The sequence below is a fragment of the Danio rerio genome, chromosome 7, assembly GCF_052040795.2.
Source record: "Danio rerio strain M-AB ecotype USA chromosome 7, GRCz13ab, whole genome shotgun sequence".
In the NCBI taxonomy this organism is placed as follows: Eukaryota; Metazoa; Chordata; class Actinopteri; order Cypriniformes; family Danionidae; genus Danio; species Danio rerio.
In genome coordinates, this window is record NC_141027.1 from 7,217,566 (window position 1) to 7,243,441 (window position 25,876).

Sequence of the window (25,876 nt, forward strand, 5' to 3'; positions counted from 1 at the left end):
TGTAAACAGGGCCTGAGTGTGTACTTTTCACGAGCGGATTTGCAACGGGGGCGGGCGGAGGATCGCGATGCCGGTGTTGTCTATCGGACGAACCCTAATATGTACATAGCAGAGCTTGCAAAACTGTATTTTTTTTGTCGACAACACGAACGTTTTCAACATAACTCACTGGAAATCCAAAATGCTTACACACCGGCGACTTCATTGAAAGAGGAGAGGGTTTAAGTTCTGTCGACGGGTCTCCTGTGTCTGCACAGTTTAACAAGCACTTCAACAAGCCTGTTTTTTTCCCACTTGGCAAGCCAAGCTGACGTGACATGGGGACATGGCAGCATCGACGATTCTATTTTTTGATTCGATAATCGAAATTGAGCATAAATTTCGATCGATTTCGATTAAAAATCTAAATCGTGACACCCCTAGTTGCAACATGTAGTTACATTTTTTGAGAGGTGCACGTCAGCGATGGCCACGACGAAGGCTATGCGTCCACGCGTAGGCTGCGCTGTAGCATACGCGTGCACTTGACGCAGAAGTATAAATCAGCCTTAAAGCATTCACTGTAAAGCCGGTGGGATGGAGTTTTTAGTTAACCTTGTTCGCCACTGAATCTACACATTTTAAGAACAAGAAGTTCTAACATTATTTGATCTTTTATATTATCATCACGTGCCACTGACACCGCGTTCACATCAATAAAGAGCATTCATTCACCAAGATGAAACTAATAATGCAGCTCATGAAAAGACCGTTATTGATATTAAGATGATGTATACAAATAATAAGTTATATGTCAATATCATCTGTGCAATACCAGACACCACGCTTGAGAACAACACAGTTATTATTGTTAATTCAGTTTATCTCATTCACGTCAAGCAGTGTGTGCAGGGCCGGTGAGTGCATGCAGATTTTTATTTATTTGTTAGTTGTGATTAGAGTGTTAATATATAATAAAATCTGTTAAATAAAGTGTGTAGTAACGGTGCTCATTATTTTTGGTGGGTGCGACTAAATTTTGTCTTTTGCGCCTACATTTTTGAAGTTAGGAGCACCGGTGCTACCAAGAAAAAGGGTTAATTTTGAGCCTTCCTGTATACGTTTCTGGAGAGTGTGAATTATGTAGCCAGAGCTACGTATGTCTGCAATTCCTCTTTTAAAAGAACACTATGGGGGCGGCATGACACAGCTGACAGCTTCTGTTTCTTTTCGTGCTTACCAGCTGACCGATTACCTTCATGTGGATGGCTTTTCCGCTGTTACCAGTTTGCCCAGTGGCTCGGTTTTTCCCTTGGTGGACTTGAGATGCAGAGAGAAGTTGATCGTGATGATGAGGTACGAATGTCGAAGATTGGTTCCAGCGGTTCCCCCCCACCCCCTTCCCTAAACCCAACCGACAGTGTTTTCAAAAGCAATCCAGCAAAAGAAAAGCCCATGTTTACCATGTTTTCAGATCTTAACACGTTCTCACCCTGCAATTTACTATTTTGTTTTATTTTTTTACCTTTTGTTGTTGTTTTGCCTGCTTTCTGGAACCGTTCTTCCCTGGACTCGAACATCGTCGTTTCTGTGAACTCCGCTCTATGTCTCAAGTCTGCTGACGTACATGGCGAGCTACTGAGCTTAGAGCGGAAAAGCCGCCTACATGGAGGTCAATGGTAAGTTGTTAGCGCAAAGAGAAACAGAAGCTGTCCGAGGTGTCATACCACCCCGTAGGGTTCTATTTAAAGATGAATTGCAGCCAATGTACCTCTAGCTATATAACTCGCGCTCTCCAGAAATGTATATGGGGGTACATTTTCACAATGAGGCTGTGTTGTATAAAGCAATGTAACTGTTTTGTTTTTTTGCCCCCTGTTCTCTGTGTTGGTGATAGATGGACGCTTCTCTCCAGAGGAGTTTGAGTGTTTTGGATCGTCTTCTGCTCACACACTCCATATGGCTGCAGCTGTCAATCAACCCTGACTCCGCCCACCAAATCCTGCAGCGAGAGATAGTCGGGGTGAGAATCATCATAATGAGAATGAGTATAACTCACAATTAGAGCTGTTAAACGATTAATCAATTAATCGCATCAAAAGAGTTTGCATTTGCATAATGTTTGTGTACTCAGTGTAAATATGCATAAATAAATAAACAAATATATGACATACAAAAACATACAAAAGCTAAATATTTACATATATAGTTAATTTTATGCATAATTTGTAATAATTCAAACATTTAATTTAGAAACTTTTTCTTAACTCAACTCATCTTTATTTCTATAGCGCTTTCACAGTGTAGATTGTGTCAAAGCAGCTTAACATAGAAGTAAATTGAGACAGTCCAGTCCAGTTTTCAGAGCTGAAGTGCAGTTTAGTTCAGTTCTATGGAATCAGATAAGTCTCAAAAGAAATTCACGCAAAAGACACGATGTACACATGCGTAGCCAAATTCACGTGCATAAAACCAAATTCACGTGCGTAAAATATTTATTTATATACACAAAAAAATTTCACGTGCACAAAATAAAAATACATTTTCATAAAATTCGTTTCACAAATGCAAAACACCATTTGCAAATGTATAAAAGTGTACAAAAAGTTTTGAATGTTTAAAACTTGCGAGTTCATCCTGAATGAGAATGTGCAAATCCTCTTTCTTGTACGACTCCCCCTGGATACGTGTGTGTGTGTATTTTTGAGACTTTCCTGCCAGAGTCAGGGCTACTCGTACCTTTCAGCCAATCAGATGAGAGCTGTATTTAATAAAACTAACTTTGCGCTTCTTTTGCGCAGACTGTTCCTCTCCAGCATGGCGAACGGAGAAAGCAGCAGTCACACTTTTTTTAAATTTATTTATTTATTTGACCACATCCTCACTCTTTTTATCCATTATTTAGCCGCAGCTCCGCTCTTCTTATTTATTGTCTCGCAGCCCCATGAGCAGAATGTATCCTGCAGGGTAATCATAAGTATCATTGTATCATTGTTCTGCAGACTATCAGGAAAAAATATAGCTTAAAGGGGCTCATAATTTTTTCCTTAAAATGGCTTTTAAAAAAATTAAAACTGCTTCTATTCTAGCCGTTATAAAACAAATAAGACTTTTTCCAGAAGAAAAAATATTATCAGAAATAATGTGAAAATGTCCTTGCTCTGTTAAACATAATTTGGGAAATATAAAAAAAAGAAAAAAAAATCAAAGGGGGGGGGGGGGCTAATAATTCTGACTTCAACTGTATATATCGGCTATCGACCTCCAAGTCTAAAGAGTTATCGGTTTACTGATATCGGCCAAAAAATCCATATCGATGCATCCCTAGTTTATTGTCAGGTCGACAGCAAGGAAACACATTTCCCTCTACAATGAAATTCTTAATTTGCCGTGCACTGTGAAGTCATACACATAAATACACATTAAATGTAAATATATAAATATCTATGAATGTAAAAAAATTATAATACTGATTGGGGAGTCATGTAAACAGATGTAAACAATGTATAGTAGTTCTTAAAATTGTGCTGATTATGCACAAAGTGCCTAGTGCAATTGGCTTATGTGCAAACAACAGTATAATGGCCGGAGCAGATTGAGTGCAATTTAATAGTGCAAACTGGATGGAGAATAAAGTGTGCTACTGAACAGAAAATGAAACCGTTTATGTGAACTTGCTCTCCGTTTAAAAGTCTGATAGCTGATGGGAAAAAAGAGTTTTTGAGTCTGGCAGTCCTGCATCTCACACTCCTATACCTCCGCCCTGAGGGTAGGAGTGTGAATGATCTGTGTTGTGGGTGCGTGGGGTCTTTCAGGATGGAGGCAGCTCTTTTGTGGACTCTGCGATGGTTGATAGTCTGCAGAGACTTCTCTGCATTCCTCACCACTCTCTGCAGACGTTTGCGGTCGTTTACAATAGCGTTGCCATACCTTACAGTAATACAGCTAGTCAGGATGGTCTCAACTACGCAGCTGTAAAAGTTGCTGAGAATCTTAGATGACAGACCAAGTTTCCTCAGCTTCCCTAAGAAGTACAGCCGCTGTTGTGCTTACTTGACCAGCTGGGTGGTTTCTTCACCAATTGACAAAAGTAAAGGAAGAAAAACATTGAGTGCCGTTGACTTTTCTCCTCTTAGCAAACTTCCTGTGCAGAGCTGCAGTCCAGGCGCCGGAGGCTGGAGAATGCTGGACGTCCGTCGTGGAGAAGCTGCTGGTGTGAGTTGGTCACCAGCTGTTGTACAGGCTTTCCCACAGGATCAATGCGGAGATTCGTCTGTCACTGTGGTCTTACAGGAATCCGTCTCATGCTCTTGTCCCTCCATGACCACCCCAGCAGCTGCTCAGGATACGGCCTTCTCCAGGATTATGGAGACTTCGGGAATATTAAAAACAGACAACCATGTAGTGTAGATGCTGTTTAAATGATAATGTCTTTTGGGAAGTGTTTCCGGCTCCGGTTGCCCTAATTAATGCAGCCAAACCATCCTTTAGAGCAGGGGTGTCCAAACTCGGTCCTGGAGGGCCGGTGTCTTATATCTTTTAGTTCCAACTCCAATCAAACACACCTGAACCAGCTAATCAAGCTCTTTCTGGGTATACTAGAAACTTCCAGGCAGGTGTATTGAAGCAAGTTGGAGCTAAACTCAGCAGGACACCAGCCCTCCAGGACAGAGTTTGGACATCCCTGCTTTAGAGGATTTGGATTTGAAGAGCATTTGTGTTTTATGTGTATGTTAATGCAAAGAGATGTGCGTTTAGTCTAGTTTTAAACTGACAGAGTGTGTCTGCTTCGCGAACTGTGCTAGTAAGGCTGTTCCAGAGTTTAGGTGCCAGAAAGCTCTACCATCTACAGTTGATTTTGATATTCTGTGAATAATCAATTGTCCAGAATTTATTGAGCGTAGTAATTACAGTAATTATGCAGTGATGCACCTCTCTGCAACATTTGCCTGGACAGCAAGACAACTGTAATCAACAGCCAATCAGCCAATTACACCTCTTATAAACTACTATTATATCTAAAAAGGGTCAATGAATGCTGTATATGCTTTGTTTGTCCATAGACTTTCCTGGTGTGTAAGTGCAGCGCCTCCCACAGGAAGGTTTTGTGTGTGCGGGTGCAGGAGGGAGGAGTGTTGCAATATCCTGTCCGTGAGGAAGATTCCAGTGAGTTTAACACAGCACAAACACTGTATTAGACTGATCCCCTACGTCAAACACAAACTTTTGGTTCGTATAATTTGTGACCATGAACCACAGAACCAGACATAAGTATTTTTTTTAAACAATTTACAATTATATAATACCAAAAAGCTGAATAAATTAACTCTCCATTTAAAGGGCAACTATTTTACCCCTTTTTTAAGGTTTAATAGTAATATTATCGTTCTTCTGAGTGTGCCAGTTTAGGTTCGGTTCAAACACTATTCAGATTTTTTTTTTATTATAATGTGTTAAAAAGTGTCATGTTGGGGGCGTGTGCACACCTCGCTGTTTTAGGGGTGTGTTGCTTCACATGAAAATTAGTTTCGACTTTCTGCCCAACTTAACAACGGTGCGGAGCCAAGAGCTCCCCTGCTTCATGTATGGCAACACACAGGCAGACAGAGAGAAGCAACATGAGTGAGAGGACCAGCATTCAGCCGTACATGTACGACTCAGACACAGACCAAGCCATATCTGTCAACCCTTCCGTTTTTCCCGGGATTCTCCCGTATTTTACAGTTCTATCCTGCTATCATCTTGTAAAGGTATTTTCCCGTATGTCTCCCCTATTTTCAGTTTTTCTCTGAAGGGTGGCAAATAAACATTAAAGAGCCGATCCTCCCTATACGCAACCCATACCACTGAACCACCAGGGGCCGCCACATGCTCTTAAATGTGAGTCTGTTCTGTGCTTTCGCTTTGTTTAGGCATGAAACCACTTTTAAATAAATATAAAAATGGCGGGATTCCCTTTCCTTTTCATTACAGGTGTCGTCTCCTCTTCATATGCAATCCTCAAAACAGTCATAAAGCGGTGCGTGACTGTCAGCTGACGCGCTCTATAGATATAAATAGATGCTGTTTCTGAACACATAATTAATAATAACATCTAAAGATGTCGATCTTGGTGTTTTTTTTTTTAAACACATCTAATTTTGTCTTAAATGAGGATAAAAAGTTAGGAAAGCAGTCCAATGCTTTCATTATAACGTTAGATAACGAAAAAAACATTATAATGAAAAAATCGAAATAAACAAGAGATTCATTTGTCGCTCTTTAATCAGAATGTGCAAGTTATACAGTTAAGAAACGGCTAATGAGATTTGATATCTTGATTCTAATTCTTTATAATAGCTGTTAATTTTAATAAGCTGAACTGTTTGCTAATTTATTTGCTGCTAATGTGTATTATTTATTTTTTCTTTTATAAATAATAATAATAAAACGTACTACTGACCGTTTATTTACAATGAAACAGCTCCAAAATTAGTTGTATTATTGTGGTGGGCATATCCCTAATTTTCACATCCCAATGCTGACAGGTATGGACCAAGCAGAGACGACTGTTGAGGAATCAATATTCCTAATGTGCTAGAATATGTCCGAGTGGTACTTACAAAATCATTGGTGTCTTTGTATAGTTTTACAGCCGCTATGTAACGATGCGTGTTTCATCCATATATTGATGTAACGATTAACCGGTTTCACTATTAGCCACGCTTTAACTCGTCACGGTGAATTATTCGTAAAGGCTTCTTAACACAGTGTTTCTGCACAAAACAACTGCGGCAAATAAACAAAGTTATGCCAACTGTGTGCTAGTTTAAAGTACATGAGACTAATAACCACACACACTGGAATAACTTTGACCAAGGTTATATCTAAGGCAAGTTTGTTATTTCCAATTTAGGGACGTGAGGCAACACGCTCACACGTTACAGTTTCACCAACTGTAGTTGAGTTGACGGGGAGCTTCTGTGACCGTGGAAAATGCAAACGGCTGAAGTTTGAGGAAGACACAATGAAAAGTACACATGTTTGCAAAAACCCAACTAAAGTTACAAACAATTGTGCTGATGAGAAAGATCTAGGCTGCGTCCGAAACCGTCTACTACTCAGTAGGTACTGCATTTGAATTTAAACGTACTACTCGGCAGTTAGAAAAGTACGTTCTATACAGTATGAATGTGAAAAGTATGAATGGAATTCGGACATACTACATCCGCCATATTGACATAGTCGCGTGATGTACTGTACCTGCGTAATTTGCGTCGCTTTACTCCCATTCATGAATTCGCTCGCGGGGCATCATGGGATAGCGCAGCATGCATGGGATGCGCTCTCCAGAATCTCGCCGTAAGTAGTAAGTCATCCGGGTACTTCTCGCATACTGTTTTTCGAATTCTATGAATTCGGACATACTACTCAGCTCACAAACTGATTTTAGCGAATTCACACTCTTGTTTTAAGGGCCAAGGGGAAGGGGTGGGGGAACAAAAACAGAATTGGGATTGGGCCTTGGTACTCTCAAGTCCCCAGTAAATCTGTTTTTTTTTTTAAATATGGAAACATTGATATGTATTAAACTCTTCTTTTCCACTATTTAGCATTTTCTCTAGAAAGTTCCGCCCTGAGCTTCCCGGATCTCTGCAGACTAGTGGCATTTTACACCATCAGCAGGTACAACAAATCAACAAACAGCATAGGTAAATGATTCCTGTGAAGGATCTGTAACTGTATTATGTAATTTCTGCTCTTTGTGTGTGTTAAACAGAGATGTTTTGCCTTTCCCGCTCGAGCTCCCAGAAGCAATTATACAGGCCGTGACACACACCCAGCTGGAAAGCATTTCACATCTGGGTCTAGGTAATAAACTATATGCATTTCATGACCTTTTCCCACCCACTTTGAGACACTTAAAACTAAGTTGTCCTTTTTGCTGCTGTACCTGTAGCTCTTGCATGTAAACACCCACTTAGTATCCTTAACACCCTCTTACTTTCAGTTCTGTGCTTATACATGCGCTGTGGTTTTGTCGTTTCATCAACTGTTGTTGTTAATGGTCCCATCATTCAGTAATTGCATTTCCTACAAAATTTGCGTTTTATTTTTACTAAAGCTGCTCATGAACTTGCACAGGTGCTACATTTGAGTTTGAACATTTATCCTGACTGTTAAAAAAGTTTGTTTGGAATTTGGACATCCGCCATCTTGAATTTGTCTTGTCACTGTTTTCCACAATTTCTTCTTCTCCCCATGGGACAATAAATTGTAGCATCACAGTGCTACAGAATTTGGGCTGAAGCAGTAAATCATATGGATAATTTTTGCCTAATTTTAATTTATCAAATACATCTGCTGTTAAATACTAGCCTAGAGCACCTTCTACTAATAAAAAACTAACCTTAAAAACTAGCCTGGAGCACCATCTGCTCTTAAAAACTAGCCTAGAGCACTGTCTGCTGTTAAATTCTAGTCTAGAGCACCATCTGTTGTTAAAAACTAGCCTAGAGTGCCATCTGCTGTTAAAAACTAGCCAAGAGGGCCATCTGCAGTTAAAGCTAGCTTTAAAAACTAGCGTAGAGTACCAAATGCAGTTAAACAACTAGCCTAGAGCACCGTCTGCTGTACAAACTAGCCTAGAGCACCGTCTGTGCTTTAAAAAACTAGCCTAGAGCATCATCTGCTCTTAAAAACTAGCCTAGAGTGCCATCTGCTGTTAAAAACTAGCCTAGAGCGCCATCTGCTGTTTAAAACTAGCCTAGAGCGCCATCTGCTGTTAAAAACTAGCCTAGAGTGCCATCTGCTGTTTAAAACCAGCCCTAAAAACTAGCATAGAGCACCTCTGCACCATCTGCTGTTAAAACTAGCCCTAAAAACTAGTGTAAAATACCATATGCTGTTAAAAACTAGCCTAGAGCATTGTCTGCTGTTAAAACTAGCCTTAAAAAGTAGCGTAGAGTGCCATCTGCTGTACAAAAAAATAGCCTAGATCACTATTTGCTGTTAAAAACTAATCTAGAGTGTCAGCTGCTGTTAAAAAATAACCTAGATCGCCATCTGCTGTTAAAAAATAGCCCAGAGCACCATCTCCTGTTAAAAACTAGCCTAGAGCGCCATCTGCTGTTAAAACTAGCTTTAAAATGTAACATAGAGTACCATATGCTGTTAAAAAAACTAGCCTAGAGCACCGCCTGCCGTTAAAAACTAGCCTAGAGCACCGTCTGTCCTTTAAAAAACTAGCCTAGAGCATCATCTGCTCTTAAAAACTAGCCTTAAAAACTAGTGTAGAATACCATATGCTGTTAAAAACTAGCCTACAGTGCCATCTGTACCACGTCTTTGGACTTGTGGGGGAAACCGGAGCAAACTCGCACTAACAAGCGGAGAACATGCAAACTACACACAGAAACGCCAACTGGCCCAGCCAAGGCTTGAACCAGTGACCTTCTTGTTGTGAGGCGAACATGCTACCCACTGATCCACCGTGAAGCCCTAACTAGCGTAGAGTGCCATCTTCTATTAAAAACTAGCCTAGAGCGCTGTCTGTTGTTAAAAACTAGTCTAGAGCGCCATCTGCTTTTTAAAACTAGCCTTAAAAACTATTGTAGAGTGCCATCCCTGCTAAAAATCCAGCTTAAACCAGCCTAAGCTGGTTGGCTGGTTTTAGCTGGTTGACCAGGCTGGTTTTAGGGGGGTTTTGGCCACTTCCAGGCTGGTTTCCAGCCTGGTCTTAGCTGGTCAGGCTGGGAGATGACCAGCTAAAACCAGCTTGACCAGCCTAGCCAAGCTGGGAGTCCAGCCAAAACCAGCTATATCCAGCTTAAACCAGGCTGGTCAAGCTGGTTTTAGCTGGATTTGGCTGGTCATTTTCCAGCCTGACCAGCTAAGACCAGGCTGGAAATGGCTGGAAACCAGCCTGGAAGTGGCCAAAACCCCTCTAAGACCACCCTGGTCAACCAGCTAAAACCAGCCAACCAGCCTAGGCTGGTTTAAGCTGGATTTTTCAGCAGGGATCTGTGGTTAAAAACTAGCATAGAGTGTCATCTGCTGTTAAAACTAGCCCAAAGCACCATCTACTGTTAAAAACTAACCTAGAGCGTCATTTGTTGTTAAAAACTAGCTTAGCGTGTCTTCTGCTGTTAAAAACTAGCCTTAAAAAACTAGCCTAGATCACATCTGCTGTTAAAAACTAGTCGGTGCCAATAGCCTAGTGGTAATGTGCGCTGACATATAGCACCAATGTGCCCACGGCAACCCAAGTTCAATTCTCGGCTCTAGGTCCTTTGCCGATCCTTCCCCTCTCTCTGCTCCCAATGCTTTCCTGTCTGAAATCTCTACTGTCCTAGAGATATTTGTCCTTTTAAATATAAAAAAAAAGAAAAATAGCCTACTAGAGATGTGTTGTCACAACATAAAGGATTTGTGTGGAAACCAGCATTTTTTACAGTGTTTTCAGAAAACACCCAGGTCATTATTTCATATGTATTTAATGTTCCTGACACAGGCGCATGTGTTTTCATCATTGTTTCACTCTTTGCAATCAGAGTTCTGGAGCTCTCAGACGTCCCCTGGACTACCGAATGGCCCCCCTCCGCCCTCAGCACCCCACAGGACATCCAGGTTGATCAGCCCATGTTTTGTCAATCCATTATTCCTTCAGCCTCCGCAACCTAGCAGAACCGCATCCCACAAACGGCACCGCTTCAAACGCAGCCTGAGGATCCGGGTGTCCAACGAAACCTCTCTCAGCCTGTCGGGGGGAGAATCTGAACTTAACCCAGGGGAAACACACGGACAGAATTCGGAGAGAAGACGGACGGGAGGGTTAAGTGTGCTTAGGCGGACCCCAGCACTCACTCCCACCTCAGAAGAAGAGGACGAACAGATGCTGGGACAGATTCCACCTGTAAGTAGAGCTGGATGACATGCGGACAATATTATCAGCCTCTTTAAACTATATATAACTATATATAAACTATATATCTTTGGATAGTCTACAGAACAAACCTTCATTATAACTTGCTTAATTACCCTAACCTGCCTAGTTAACCTTATTAACCTAGTTAAGCCTTTAAATGTCACTTTAAGCTGTATAGTCCCTAAGCTATAAAGTGTCCTGAAAAATATAGGGCTCTATTTTGATGGTCCATGCGCAAAACGCAGGGCGCAAACGCTTTCAGGGCGTGTCAGGACGCGTTTTTGCTAATTTAAGGATGGGAAATCTGCCTTGCGCCGTGGCGCATGGTCTAAAAGGGTTGAGTTTATTTTCTTAATGAGTTATAGGTGTCTTTTGAGAATAAACCAATCAGAGTCTCATCTCTCATTCCCTTTAAGACCCAGCTGCGTCGCGCCAAGAGCGCATTGGCTATTTACAGGACGCAAAGTAAGTCTAAGTGGAAAAAAATTAGCATTTCACAAGCAAACAGTTAACAGTTTTTTTTAACAGAAAACTTAAACAGAGCATCTACTGCGTGAGAATGAGAGATAATGAAACTACTTTCACTTTCGCTCTTGGATAGGGAAACCTTTACGCACAGACATCCATTAGCCTATAAATAATTAATTTAGCTTGTTAAGCGCAAATATTCGTTTCAAAACTGTTTCTAAATTCAATTCTAATTTCCAGCAAACGATTAAATCAACAATAATAGCAAAATGTGCTCAAAAACCTGAGTTATATCCTAAAACACATGCTGTGCCCCATATGGTCTAAAACCTGACAGGTGGGCAAATCTAAGCTTGTTTTTAATAAAACAAATATAAATATGGATATAATAAATAATACTGCTAATAATAATAACATTATACAAAAGCAAATTGTTATGAATGAACTGAAAAAGCCTCCCGAGATGAAGAAGACATAAAAGCAGTGATTTTTTATATTTATGTAGGCTAGAAAATAATATGTTTTGTAATATTTAAATCCTTTATATTTATATCCTATATCTATTCTTATTATATCCTATATATATCCTTAATATTTACATTTTTTCATATGTAAAGATATTTGCCTATTGCTCTCTTGTGCGTATTGAGCAGTGCGTAAGCGAGGCGCAACTCTGCGCCGGAGTTTAGACTGGGTTAGTTTTGGTCTAATGAAAAATCTATTATAGATTCTCAAAATAGCAACGCGACAGCGGTGCGCCTCAGAACGCCTTCCTTTTTAGACCAGAACGCCTATGGGCGCACAAATGAGCGCTAATGCATTTGCTATTTAAACAGCGTAGCGCAACGCCTCAAAACCACTCTTGCGCCAAGCTGAAACTACCAAAAGACTACTGCGCCGCGTCTTGCGGCCCACTGTGCCGGGTGTATGATAGGGCCCATATAGTCAAATATTATTTACTGTCATCATGGCAAAGAGAAATTAAATTAGTTATTAGAAATGAGTTATTAAAACTATTGTGATTAATAATGTGCTGAAAAAAATTTGCTCTGTTAAACAGAAATTGGGGGGGGAAATATAACTGGGCTAATAATTCTGACTTCATCTGTGTGTGTGTGTGTGTGTGTGTGTGTGTGTGTGTGTGTGTGTGTGTGTGTGTGTGTGTGTGTGTGTGTGTGTGTGTGTGTGTGTGTGTGTGTGTGTGTGTGTGTGTGTGTGTGTGTGTTTGTGTGTGTGTTTGTGTGTGTGTGTGTGTGTGTATATATATATATATATATATATATGTATATATATTAGGGATGCCACGGTTCTCAATATGATATTGAACCATACGGTACGACCTCCACGGTTTAATACATGCTTGTGAATTGCGGTTTTCTCAGTTTTGCGTTTAAATAATTTATGTGCGCTTTTTATCTCCCCGAATTGACTGTGTGTGCCTCTAAATCCATGAGCTGAGATGAGGAAACTCCTCCCCGTGAATAAATATCCATTCACTATGCTCTAAAGTTAGGGGGCGCTTGACCATCATTCCACACTTTACATTGCGAGCGGCGGTGAAGTGAGGCAACTGTAGCGTACAGTCCACAGATAAAATTTCTTATGGATTTTATCACGGTCTGTTTTTGGTCGACAGAAGGTTTTACGACTCCTGGCTCCAAGAAGTCTGGATTTTCGTGACAGCTTAAGTTGTTCAGGGGGGACTGGAAAGATAAGCAGGAAAGCTTCAAAGACATTCCTGCCCAAATACATACACACACACACACCCCCACGAGGCTGTTCCGACAGAAAGAAAATGCACTCAGAAATCCTGAAACAGCACAAAACTAAAGTGTTATGTTTGGTAAACTTTGTACCTCATTTCTGAGTTTTCTTACCTGTGTAACCTCTCTTATAACCTGTATGCATGTGCCTTTTAGGCCTTTTTGAAGCATAAATATTATGAGGATGTGAAAAATTAGGTCGATGTACTTTTAAAACCCCCATGTTTGGTACCGATGGGTTTCTGCTGACATTTTACAGCACATGATGCATATAGCAAGATCATAACTAGCATTGCTTTATTCTTTAATCCCCTGTATTAAATGCCTGTCCGCATGCTTTGAGCGGACACTCAAATTTGCATACGAGCAGCCCCGAGACAAAGAAAGGGTTCGCGCGCAAACTTTCCCCTGAAATCATTGGTCAGAATGCTGTACGGGTTGTCACGTGACCCGCAGGTATAAGCACACTTCCCCCCAAACATCTGGGCAGAAAGAGAACGTCCTAAGAAGAACTTCATTGTCGGCGGCCTTCAGGCCACGCGGCTTTCCTACGCCGCATGGACTTTCCCGCCACGTTTCTTTATTTTCCGACAAAAGAAAACTCAGTTTAAAGTTTGCGATCGTGTTCGTCCGAACTGCATTACAAACTCCACACATCCAGAAGGACATCAAAAGGAGTTTCATCAGGAAAAGACCCGCATAAAGAGAGAGATCCCAGGCATTAAGTCTAGGTACCTTTAGTTATGCGATTAAGCTGTGCCCCTTTTAGCAAAAAGGTGTGTTTTATAATCTCGGTGGTCCTTAATGGTGCGTGTGGAACTGAAAGTTTTGTCACTCTTTTACCTGAAATCTATATTTCCTAGCTTTACTATGTCTCTTTGCTGTTACACGTTCTATAGACCCGATATCTCCACGTGGTTTACCTTTGTTTTGTGTTTAATGTATGTTTGTGCGTTTGTTTGTTCGTTACGTCTGACTAGTCAATAAATTCCATTATAATCAAATGAATTGTATTGTTTGCCTCACGAGAGAATGTCACTGAAATACAGATTCTCCTGCCTAGCTATTATAAGTTGTTTAAAACTTTTGAATGATTAATCTACTTCACAAGAAGTTGCAATTAAATTCCCTTTTTCTAAAAGAATAGATTACCGTGTCCGCTCTTAAGAGCGGCGGCTCTACTTGTGTTCGTTTGGTCAAATTAACAATAAATTGATCCGGAATATTAATGATTAATAATAATTCGTTATTGTTGATGATTAATATTCATAATCTGGGAATCCGCTCGGTCGCGCGAGCATGATCATTTACAATCATATGTTTGTGTGACCAAACTGACTGAAGCTTAAGCCGGAATATTAATATTTAAGAATAAACCGTTATTGTTGATTATTAATATTCATAAACTGAGCTAATTTCATGTTACACAACAGTACGAGAAAGCGCCGGCGTCTTTCAGATCTGTAGAGTGAGGACATTTCGGTTTTGCCAAAAAGTATAATGCCAATAAAAGAAAAAACGGTGAATAAAAAAAACTGTGCATTGTTTTACACGTATAACCATGACTGCACATCTGCAGCGCCATCACCCAGCAATATCTCTGGCTGAAGGCAGGATAGCAGAGAAGGTAATAAAGTCCTCCAAACAGGCAGCGCGGGTGTTTATTGCTAAAGATTTGCAGCCGTTTTCAGTGATTGGAGATATGGGCATTTGTCATCTTATAAAAGCACTTGATTCATTACAAACTACAGTCTCACATTTTTTCAGCACCAAGATAATTAAGATGGTTTATTTATGTTTACTTAAGTTCAAATGTGTTTATTTGAAACTTCACATGTATATATATATATATATATATATATATATATATATATATATATATATATATATATATATATATATATATATATATATATATATATATATAGGGATGTGCGGAGCAGCCGGTATTTGTATTTGTATTTGTTGAGGGGGGAAAAGTATTTGTATTTGTATTTGTATTCGAGTAAAATTCAAAATGGCGCAAAAATATATATTTTTTCTATTACACTTCTAATTTACGTTATAGTGAAAATATTGTTTAATTATACCCATTATATAAATTATAGATATGCAATATTGGCTGTTGATTTTGAACATGTGATAAGAAATGTCATTGAAAAGAAAATAACATAGAAGCCATTATCTCACCCATGGTTAAACCAACAACTAATAAAATACCATTGTGAATATTATGAACCCCACCACCACCGTTCTTGTTGAAGGACACTGAATAGACAGAATAAAAACAAATAATACTTCAAAAAACTGTTCTTCTTCTGATAGAACTTCTTTCCAATAGACAGAATTCCAAAAACTATTATTAACTAAATAAATCTAAATAAAACCCTGCCCGGGAGATTATTAGTATTAAGTATTCTATATAATACTAAAAGATACAGTCCTGCTATTATCATCTGCCAGCCACAAAAAAAGACACAAAGTTTGTTTATTTGTTTTTTTTATGTTTGAAACTGACTTGCTGGGGCAGAATGTGGCTGTGTTGATGCTTTTAGGATGCTTTTAGTGCATGTGATAATACATTACATAGAAGGTTGAGCGGTGCTCTGTTCAGTGAGAAGCGCTCTCTATGGCAAGCCTTTTTAGCATTTAAATTTTTGTACTGGCTCCATAAATATATTAGAGATATCTCTAATTATATTTTGACTATTCATAATTATAATTCCACTACTCAGAATGACAATTAGACATATCTGCAATTACAATTGTACTAGTAAGAAATCAGATGAATTTTGACTAGTAACAATTGTAATTAGAGATATCTCTGAGTTTTTACTAGTCATAATACATTTAGAGATATCTTTAATTCATCATATTTAGAGATATTTACAAATATATTTGAAGATATCTCTAATTAATTTACTAAAAGTCTAATTACAGTTGTAGATATCTTGAATTGGATTTTTGACTAGTCAAAATTCATTTGGAGATATATCTAATTACAGTTGTGACTAGTCAACTTATTTAGAGATATCTGCAAATATTTTTCAATGGAGGAATATGACTAGTCTATCATAATATATTTGCAGATATTTCCAATCTGACTAGTCGAATTATAATTATGACAAGTCAAAATATAATTAGAGATATCTCTAAATATATTTATGGATAGTCTGAACAAGGTTTAAATGCTAAAACGGCTTGCCATACGCTCTCACTCAGCAGCACAGTGGAGATTTCTCTAGTTATATCCTTTCAGTCGTTTGTTATGCAGTGACATGCAGTCAAATATTTCGCCAAACAGTCCTTAGGGATGCGGTGACACGCAGTCAGATATTTTACCGGACAGATCCGCCACTTTTGGCGCGCATAAACAATCATAAAGCTCTCGTGCTGCAGGAATGAGGAGGTCTGCTGAAGCCGCGCAGCTGACGTGCAGTGAGGAGTTTGCGTCTTTAATAAACTACGGCAGTTTGCGATCACTGAACAGTAAGAATGATTAATAAATCCATATGAAACAACCCCTTAAAAGTCACGTCTCGCTTTCAGTTTCGGGCTTTGGCGCGTTTTGCCTCTCTCTCTCTCTTTCTCTCTCTCTCTGTCTCTCTCTCTCTCTCTCTCTCTCTCTAACTCTCTCTCTCTCTCTCTCTCTCTCTCACTCACTCACGCGGGCATGCACTGTGGTTTCATGAGGAAACGCTGCTTTTTGATATAGTGTTTTTCTTGCTCCCTTATACAAATAATTTTTCAAGTATTTGTTCGAATCAAGTATTCGTAAAAACACGCTATTCGTGCCTTTCTGAATACCGTATTCGGGTTCGGCTCCACCCTTAATATATATATATATATATATATATATATATATATATATATATATATATATGATTCTATATATATATAGAATCCATTTAGGCAGAACATGCGAGGATGATTACAGCATTTTTTTCCCTGTAAAGGTCTTGTGAAATACTCAGAGACTTGCATTTATTCGATGTTTGACGTAATCTTAACTAAAAGATGAAAAGAGGGCGGGGCATAGAGTATTTCCTCCCCTTTAAAAAAAGAAAACAGCCAATAGCGTTTTGTTTTATGACCGCTCTGCCAGTGAGAGTGGTTGATATCAAATGCATCAAATGTGAAGCGTCTTGAAGGGGGCGGGGCATGTGAGACACAAGAGAGCATTTGATTGGTCAGAAGATTTGATGAGAAACTAAAGTATGAGGTGACATTAATAAAACTGTTGATCCATTTAGGTGGAGGTGACAAACTACAAGCCTTATATCTGGTTTATGTCTCCTAACAACAAGTTTTGGCACTGTTTTGGAGCACACGAGCTTATAGATATCCTAAGAACTAACAATACTGATACTATCTAAAAAATGTATTTTATTTTCATGTGACATTTAAGGGTTATAATAATGATGTGCTTTGTAATTATGATAACTTTGTTTTGTTTTGACATGGTTTTCTAGAGTAACTCCTTACCCCAACTCAACAAAGACCCTGAAGATGGCGAGGTGTGTCTTGCTTTGGAAAGGACTCGAGCTCCTTCCCTTGCTGAACTGGACAGCAATAGTTCCTTCAGCAGTTTGGAGGAAGAGGACACACAGGTAGGCATGGGCTGGGATAAGATTCTGATGGTACGATAATTTTGGGTAAATATATCACTGTTTATTGCGATTACTGCTCAAAAATTAGCTCTTTTTATATGTCTGGGTAACAAAACAACAACTTTATCCCTATTGAACGCAATATATTTTTGTTTAGGAAACATTTTAAGTATTTTGGAGCAGTAAACAGGTCAGGCTAAATCATTAAATTCATTGACGTCTGGTGTCTTCATTAATTTTAAAAACTTTATTTATACAGTAACTTGAAAGGGCGACTTTGGAGATCTTTCTTTTCTTTGGATGTAAAGTAAAACGGCTGTCGCCTCTGTTTTACATGGTTCAGGATCTGTAAAGCTACTCATCGATGAATTTGCTCTTCAATGTTTGGACTCTCAATAACGACTTCAAACCACACTGAACTGAGCTAAACTGAACTGAACTTAAACACTAAAAACTGAACTACCCTGATCCAGTTACTATGACCATTTATGTGAAGCTGCTTTGACACAATCTACATTGTAAAAGCGCTACACAAATAAAGCTGAATTGAATTGAATTGAATAAAACACATCTCTGTTCAAGTCTAAAGCAGGTTTGGACGTTGAGAGGGTGCTCGCTGCAGAGCCATTTGAGGAGAGCTGAGCTCCAGAGAGGGGGAGCATGAGCTGTCGCTCCTCCTCCTGTAAGCTGTTTTAATGCGTACACCAACCCCACCCCTAACCCTACCCCCAGTGACATCACTCGTAGAAGAAGTGCAAAAAAGGTGGAGCTCAAGCTTAAGCTCCCCCTCTCTGGAGCTCACCTCTCCTCAAATGGCTCTGCAGTGAGCACCACTTGCGTTGGTTCATAAGAGATGTGTTTTTCAATTCAAGTTTATTTGGATAGCGCTTTTTACAATAATTATAGTTTCAGATGTTTCCTGAATGGTGGGCTGACCAGTAGCTCTTGATGTGGAGTAGAGCTGCACAATATATCATTTTAGGATCGATATTGCAATGTTCATTCTTTCATTTTCGGCTTAGTCCCTTGATTCATCAGGAGTGGCCACAGGGGAATGAGCTGCCAACTATTCCAGCATACATTTTACACAGCAGATGCCCTTCCAGCTGCAACCCAGTACTGGGAAACACCCATGCCCAAACTATTTCGCATGGAGCGAAAAACCAAATATCATTGAGACCCATGGGTTGATGATACACATACCAAACTATTTTACATTAAAGTTGCCATTTCCTAATTTATATTATTTTTTTCATAATATTAAAAAATAAATAGAAAACTTTACTTTGAATTGTATTAACTTATACAGTAAAACCTTTTAATTATAACGTATTCCAATAAAAACATAATCACATTTATAACAGTGTAGTTCAATGCTGAATACACTAGTCAAGCAGAATCTGCCTTGACCTTGATTCACCCGCCAAAGTCTCTGCATTGTCTCTCTCTGTCATATGTACATTTTGAACTAAATCTGATACATTTACACCATTTAAATTGAAATTTGTTATTTCAGATTTGTTTTTGGTAGCTTAACAATAAAACAAACAAGTTTAAGTTTACATTAAATTTAAAATTACAATCTCTAAACCATTATCATATGGGATTGTGGGCCAAATTAAAAGTTACCATGGGCCAACTTTGGCCCGCGGGCTCTGGCTTGGACATCTCTGTTCTAAAGACCCGTGACTGTGTGAGATTTCAAGCCAGTTTAAACAAAGAAGTTATAAAGTTAAAGCTATAACAACGAATAATTGTATTTACTTTTACAATGAAGCCTATACAAATTATACAGTGAATTTCTGTGCTTCAATACTGATTCCACAGTTAAATAATCTTAAAACACAATATATTTCATTTGCATCTTCTTTGAAATTGGCTTTGTTGTAATATGCTTCTAATTAGTTTATTATAGGCCTGTTTTATGCAGATACTTTCCTACAAAATTGTCTCAATCAGTCTAAAATTGCTGTTTTTTTCCTCTAAATAGTGTTATAAGTTATCTTTTGAAATTATATTCATGTCGCGATATAAATTGTAGACAAAAAAAGTATGGCAATGTTTTTTTCCAATAGGATGCAGCCCTAATATGAACCATCTCTTTCTGCTGGAGATACTGTTGCTCTAAAAAAACTAAATGAAATAGTTATAAAAAAAAACTAGGGCTGTCAAAATTAGTGCGTTAACGCATGCGATTAATTTGAAATATTTAACACGTAAAAAAATTAACGCAATTAACGCAGTTGAAGTTTTTTATTTCCTTTTGTGGCCGAGGTGTGTTTAACATGCAAAGAAATATGGATAAGACCAAGGAAGCACTCTTCAGGGCTAGAAATTAACTTTTTTACTTGGTAGCACCGGTGCTCCCAACTTCAAATATTTAGGAGCACCAAAATAAATTTAGGAGCACCAGAAAAAATTTAGGAGCACCCGCCAAAACTGAATGAGCACCACTGCAAATTGCTTTTTAAAGGATTTATTGTATTTTAAAACAACATCAATAGGACTGACAAAAAACAGAAACAACTATCTAACTAATGCTGCGAAGACATTGATATTTGTGTGCAATAAATCCAAAATGAATGTCTAATAATTAGGCCATAGAAAATAATGATGATGAAAATGACAATAATAATAACAATGAATTACATTTCTCATTATGATACTGCCTTGAATGTGCATGAATGTAGGTTATCTGCTATAAAAAGTCTGTTACTTTATGAAAAATAATTGTATAGTTTGCATCAAACAAAAATCAAGCTTTGCAGTAAGAAATATTTATTTTGTACTGCTGTTTATAAATGCATGTCAATTTAATAAATAATATTTCTGCTACAAAACAAACAAAAGATTATAATAAATCATTCAATTCAATGATGAAAGCTGCAAAGCAGTCATCAGTAAATAAATAAAAAATAAAAATAATATACACCTCAAAAAAGAATAGACAAAAGAAAGTAAGTAAAGTCTCACTTCTATTACTCTTTAAAAGTTTTGGTTTCAGTTTGTGTCAATTTAAAGGTTCAGTCTTTTGTCTTTTCATGTTTGTGGAAAAGCAGGCGAGTCAGCCGACCCAATTTATGAGCAGGCAGCGCAAGATTCTTGCGAATACCACCGGCGTAATACCGCTGTTTGTTATGAGACGCAGTTTCAGTGTAAACTTAGTAAAGGCGAGCTTCTTTGGCGATGATATGTACAGTATTAGATTTGACTTTTAGCGGACATTTGCGCTGAACACGCAGTGAATGCGACGCATGGAGATTCGTGCGCCTTCTCCATGACGCGCGTACTCGATTGATCTCAGCTGGCGGATCATTATTCACCACGTGACGTGTCATGATCGCTCTCATCTGCGCCTCAACTTTAGGTGGGGTTTGCAAACCTGTGTGCTTTAAGTTTTTACTCTTCAGCCGTTTGCATTTCCCGTGGTCATAAAAGCTCCTTCCCTGTCATCTGACAGCGGAATAGCTTGAGTGATTGACAGCAAATATGAACCAATATAGCGGCAGGGAAGAGCGATTCAGCACGTTTTTACAAAAAATCAAAACAGGTCGCACTACAACCATTATCTACAGTCGCACTAATGCGCCCAAATATATTATGAGGTCGCATAGATTAATTTTCGGGCGCATATGCGACCATAATGGTCGCAATTTCGAGCCCTGACTCTTAGAAGGAAAGTTTCAGTATAAAACAATTATTGTCGCATCACCAGGCTATCCAGTGTTTCCTCCAGAGTTTCATGCAATTTCGGGTGTTTCATTTTTAATCTTTAGACTTTAACTGCAGTTCAGCAGTTCACTCTCATTCAGTAGCATATTGTTGATGCCTCGTGACAATTATTAGATGAAAATATGAAATAAGGACTGCTAGAAGAGATGTTTTAATGGAATTTGATACCGCATGGCGAACAGAAAGAAAAACCTCTGCATTTCATGACTCGGGTGGTCCTTTAAGGTAATCAAAACTCGCTGCTTGCATAGTAGAGTATTATCTTAATCATAAAATCAGAGTATTGGTGTCCATGTAAATGTAATCAGTGAAATTGCCAGATGATGTCGCAAGCTGTCAAAGACAGCCCATTCTTCTGCCTATAAGTTGATTCCATGAGCCCTCAAATGTTTCATTAAGTTTGACGTGTGTCCCCCCACACGCAACTTTTGTATAGTGTCTGCTTCACGTTGCTGTGTCAGAATCCTTGTTTGTAAAATACAGCCATACTTTAGAACGCTTAGTTTAGGCAAATTTAATGATTGTGCATGTTGATGAATCGCTGAGGAAGTTGAGGAAATGCTTACCGGGTGCGCTGTACTGCGCACGTTGTCTGTGCGTGTGTGTGTTTGTTTGTGTGCGTGTCTGTGTTTCCTAGCAACAAGAGAAAACACCTAACATCTTTGACTGTGTCTAAATAAGTCTCTTTTAGGCATTCTATATGTGTTCTATAGTCCTTGCGGTGTCTGTATCCCTCAAAACTGTTTAGATTTAAATGTTTAGAGATGGTGTGACTAAAGTCCCTGTAAGAAGTCTTTATTAGACTATTTATCGGACCAGTGGTTCTCAAGCTTTTTTCATCAAGTACCACCAAAAAATTGTCTCTCCAAGTACCACCAAAATGAGCAGTATTGAAATACAGTAGCATAGTAGGCAACTCTGCATAGTTTAAAAAAAAACGTGGCAAATTACCTCATAAATATAGGCTATATATCATATATGGCATATTATATACAGAATTTTTGATAAATTTTGAAATATATGTAGCATGTACATGACATATTTCATTCCTCCGAGTACCACTAGAAGGAAGCCTGCATACCACTAGTGGTACATGTACCACAGTTTGAGAATCACTGTATTAGACTATTTATTAGTCTTTAAGTCTTTTATCTCTGTAATAAATATGGCTTTTCATGATTAATCATAATTAATGACACAAAAGTGTGATTAATTAGTTATTTTTTAATTAATTAACAGCCCTAAAAAACTAAAAAAGTGCATAAATCATAGGAACAACATAACCTAAATTTATTGTGATTTTTAACAACTTGACTTTTCCGCGGTAACCTTGAATCCGGTTATCTTCCCATGTCCACTCGCAGGTTGACCTCGCCCACCAATGGCCGCCTGCTGCCCGCGGGACCCGATTCCCATCCGCAAACCCCACCTCCACTCTACGCCGCATGACGGCCGCCTTTGTGTGCGTGTTCGCTCCCGAGCGCAGAGTTGCCAGATTGGTGGACGAACTCTCCCGGGACAGGCGCTCCACGTTTGGATCACTGGTTCAGGACTTCTTAGAGAAGAAAAGGCAAGAAATGGAGGCCTCGGTGCACAGTTCTGCAGTGGAGATGCTTCAGGGAATGAGGAGATTTCTGACACAGGCCAAAAGCCTCCTTCTGGAAGCAGGAGAAATCGAACCTCCGATTGAGACGTTGGTGCCTGAGAATGAGAAAGGTAAGTATTGAGCCTGAATTGCGGGTTTTCTGAGATGATTGCTGAATCCCAAATCACCCCAATACCCTCCATTCACTATTCTCTACATCAGTGGTTCTCAAAGTGGGGGTAAGGACCCCCCGAGGGGTCGCGGGGCAATGAAGGGGGGTCGCCTGGTGATTTCCAAAAATTTATTTATTTTTATTAAACCATAAGAATTAACTTATTTTATCCATAACTATACTGAAAATAAAAATAGTCGTTTATAGTTACTATATAGTTACTATAGTAGCTTATAGTTACTAGTTCTATTGGATTGCGACCCCTGGGGTAATTACATTATAATAAAGGCAGCAATAGCGTCAGATGCATTTTGATTTTATAACATCAGGTTATACTTTCTGGCACATTTAAAGCATTGACACAAATTTAATTGGTGTGTCTGCGTCATTGCATGCAAGGTTTCTGTATTTATAACCACCTCAGAGGATATTGGGGGTCGCGAGTCACTGGGGTTGTTATTTTGGGGGTAGCGGGCTGAAAAGTTTGGGAACCCCTGCTCTACATCAGTGGTCTCCAATGTTAGATTTTGCTGTATTTAGTTTAAAGATGCAGTAGGTGACTGTCTTCAGAAGCATTTGTTGTTGTGCTGGTTGAAAGTATCTCAACAGTCTAATAGTACTGATTAAAGTAAATGATCTAAAAGTGTTTATATGTATTTTTATATTTTGGGTAAGGCATAAAACAAAAATATGTTCATCCAATTAAATAGAGTCGGACCGACATCTCTCATAATTCCGATAAGTAGCCCAATCTGTCTGTCAGCAAATGCAGATCTGAACAACTGCGCAGCCGTTTGTACGCATCTCCGCAGAACGCCATGCGAAAACCTACTGAATCAAAACTTTCTAAAAACCTTAATCAATATTGGAGTTACCTCTGCACGCTGGAGAAAGGATGACACCATGGCTGAAGGATTTCTCTTAAACAGGTAATATTCTGTTTTAAAACTGTTTTAGCTTCACGCAAATCTGATGTAACGTTAGATGTTGTTGTTACAAACGGGTTATATCTTTATTACAGTACGGTATGGTACAGGTCGGTACGGGTCACCTTTATCAGGCTTGTGTTTCCACTGCCAAACTGGTACTAATGGTACGACATTGTACAACAAAGTTTCAGAGGACCTCATTTTCACTCGAGGAAATGTCTACAGTAAAACTGTATGGGTCGCTCACATATCATACGAGGAGCTCTTCTCACAAAACAGAGGCTTTACACACATAAATACTTCTGTATAAATGTTTATTACTAACCTTTCTATGAACATGATTTGATTATAACTGCAGATCAATGATGTGTGAAATAGCCTACTGTAACGTCTGCGATTATAAAAACAAAATAAATGCAGCAAATATGAACATACAGAACCTTACAGTCTCCGATGTGTTACCAACTACAGAGAAACTACACACAGCAGACATGTAGTCCTTATTTGGGTTCAAAAACAACACGCAACATGTAGCCTACAGTCAGTGCAAACCTCATATCGGTGTCTTTAATCTGCAGCAGCACATGTAGCCTCTGTTAGAAAGTAACTCCATCATTCCGAGCTCATAATAGCCCAAAAGGTGATGATAATAAATAAACATGGCAGTTTGTTCATGTTTTAAAATGCTGAAAGAGTCAATCTCTCCTTTGTTTTGTCACGCTTTCCTCTCGCGTTTCTGAAAGGATAGGATGTCAGAACCACTTCAGTTATCAAGCGCACGTTATTATCATCAGCTCAAGATGTTCGTTATTTCAAATATGGACGCTCGGTGAGCGCAAGCGAGAAAGCGAAACCACTCGTGCTTTATACAGCCTTGTAAACAACAGGGCAGATTCAGATTCAAACACATATTAACCAGCTAATCAAGCTCTTACTAGATACTAGAAACTTCTTGGCAAGTGTTTTGAAGATGCAGCTCAACTCCTTGTTCAACTCCTGCTCTTGTTCTCTCCAAACTGGATTACTGCAACTCTCTACTAGCTGGGCTTCCAGCTAACTCTATCAAGACTCTTCAGCTGCTTTAGAATGCAGCAGCACGAGTGGTCTTTAATGAACCTAAAAGAGCACGTCACTCCGCTGCTCATCCGTTTGCACTGGCTGCCAGTTGCTGCTCGCATCAAATTCAAAGCTCTGATGTTTGCTTACAAAGCGACCTCTGGCTTTGCTCCTTCTTATCTGCTCTCACTTCTGCAGATGTATGTGCCCTCCAGAAACTTGCGTTCTGTGAATGAACGTCGCCTCGTGGTTCCATCCCAAAGAGGGAAGAAATCACTTTCGCGAACGCTCACGCTCAATCTGCCCAGTTGGTGGAATGAACTCCCTAACTGCATCAGAACAGCAGAGTCACTCGCTGTCTTCAAGAAACAACTAAAAACTCAACTATTTACTCTCCACTTCACTTCCTAATCTGCAATTCCCTCTCTGGTTCTACCGCTAATTGTACTACAAAAAATTTTATAAACATTAAAACATTAAAATTTAATAATGTTTTGCTTCTTACACTTTACATACCTGAAACTTGCCTACAGCACTTATTTATTGTTGCTCTTATAGTTTAGTAAATTGCTTCCTTGTCCTCGTTTGTAAGTCACAAATGTAAATGTAAACACAATGTAAATGAAGCAAGTTGGAGCTAAACTAAGCAGGACACCAGCCTTCCAGGACTGAGTTT

General features: G+C 39.0%; 3 protein-coding genes across 7 annotated transcripts in view; 2 read left to right on the forward strand and 1 right to left on the reverse strand.

The window, feature by feature from the left end:
* The window catches only part of actn3b (actinin alpha 3b), a 701,279-nt gene that overhangs the window by 270,682 nt on the left and 404,721 nt on the right, over positions 1-25,876 (forward strand). The window contains exon 14 of one of the 2 annotated variants that reach the window (XR_015494580.1): positions 11,097-11,598. The exons of the other annotated variant lie outside the window; for it this stretch is intronic. The gene's annotated coding sequence lies outside the window, so the exon portion shown is untranslated. Of the gene's footprint in view, positions 1-11,096; positions 11,599-25,876 lie in introns of those variants that run through there. 2 annotated transcript variants of the gene reach the window in all.
* The window catches only part of rin1b (Ras and Rab interactor 1b), a 226,796-nt gene that overhangs the window by 166,756 nt on the left and 34,164 nt on the right, over positions 1-25,876 (forward strand). For all 3 annotated transcript variants that reach the window (XR_015495170.1, XM_087260272.1, XM_087260273.1), the window contains 7 exons: positions 1,877-2,002; positions 5,043-5,145; positions 7,572-7,644; positions 7,739-7,830; positions 10,512-10,873; positions 17,589-17,726; positions 22,823-23,174. Coding sequence is in view for 2 of the 3 variants with exons in the window: in XM_087260272.1 (XP_087116398.1) it covers positions 1,877-2,002; positions 5,043-5,145; positions 7,572-7,644; positions 7,739-7,830; positions 10,512-10,873; positions 17,589-17,726; positions 22,823-23,174 (1,246 nt within the window). In the remaining variant the exon portion in view is untranslated. The remainder of the gene's footprint in view (positions 1-1,876; positions 2,003-5,042; positions 5,146-7,571; positions 7,645-7,738; positions 7,831-10,511; positions 10,874-17,588; positions 17,727-22,822; positions 23,175-25,876) is intronic.
* The window catches only part of pfdn2 (prefoldin subunit 2), a 207,239-nt gene that overhangs the window by 17,992 nt on the left and 163,371 nt on the right, over positions 1-25,876 (reverse strand). For both annotated transcript variants that reach the window (XR_015494574.1, XR_015494573.1), the window contains one exon: positions 548-611. The gene's annotated coding sequence lies outside the window, so the exon portion shown is untranslated. The remainder of the gene's footprint in view (positions 1-547; positions 612-25,876) is intronic.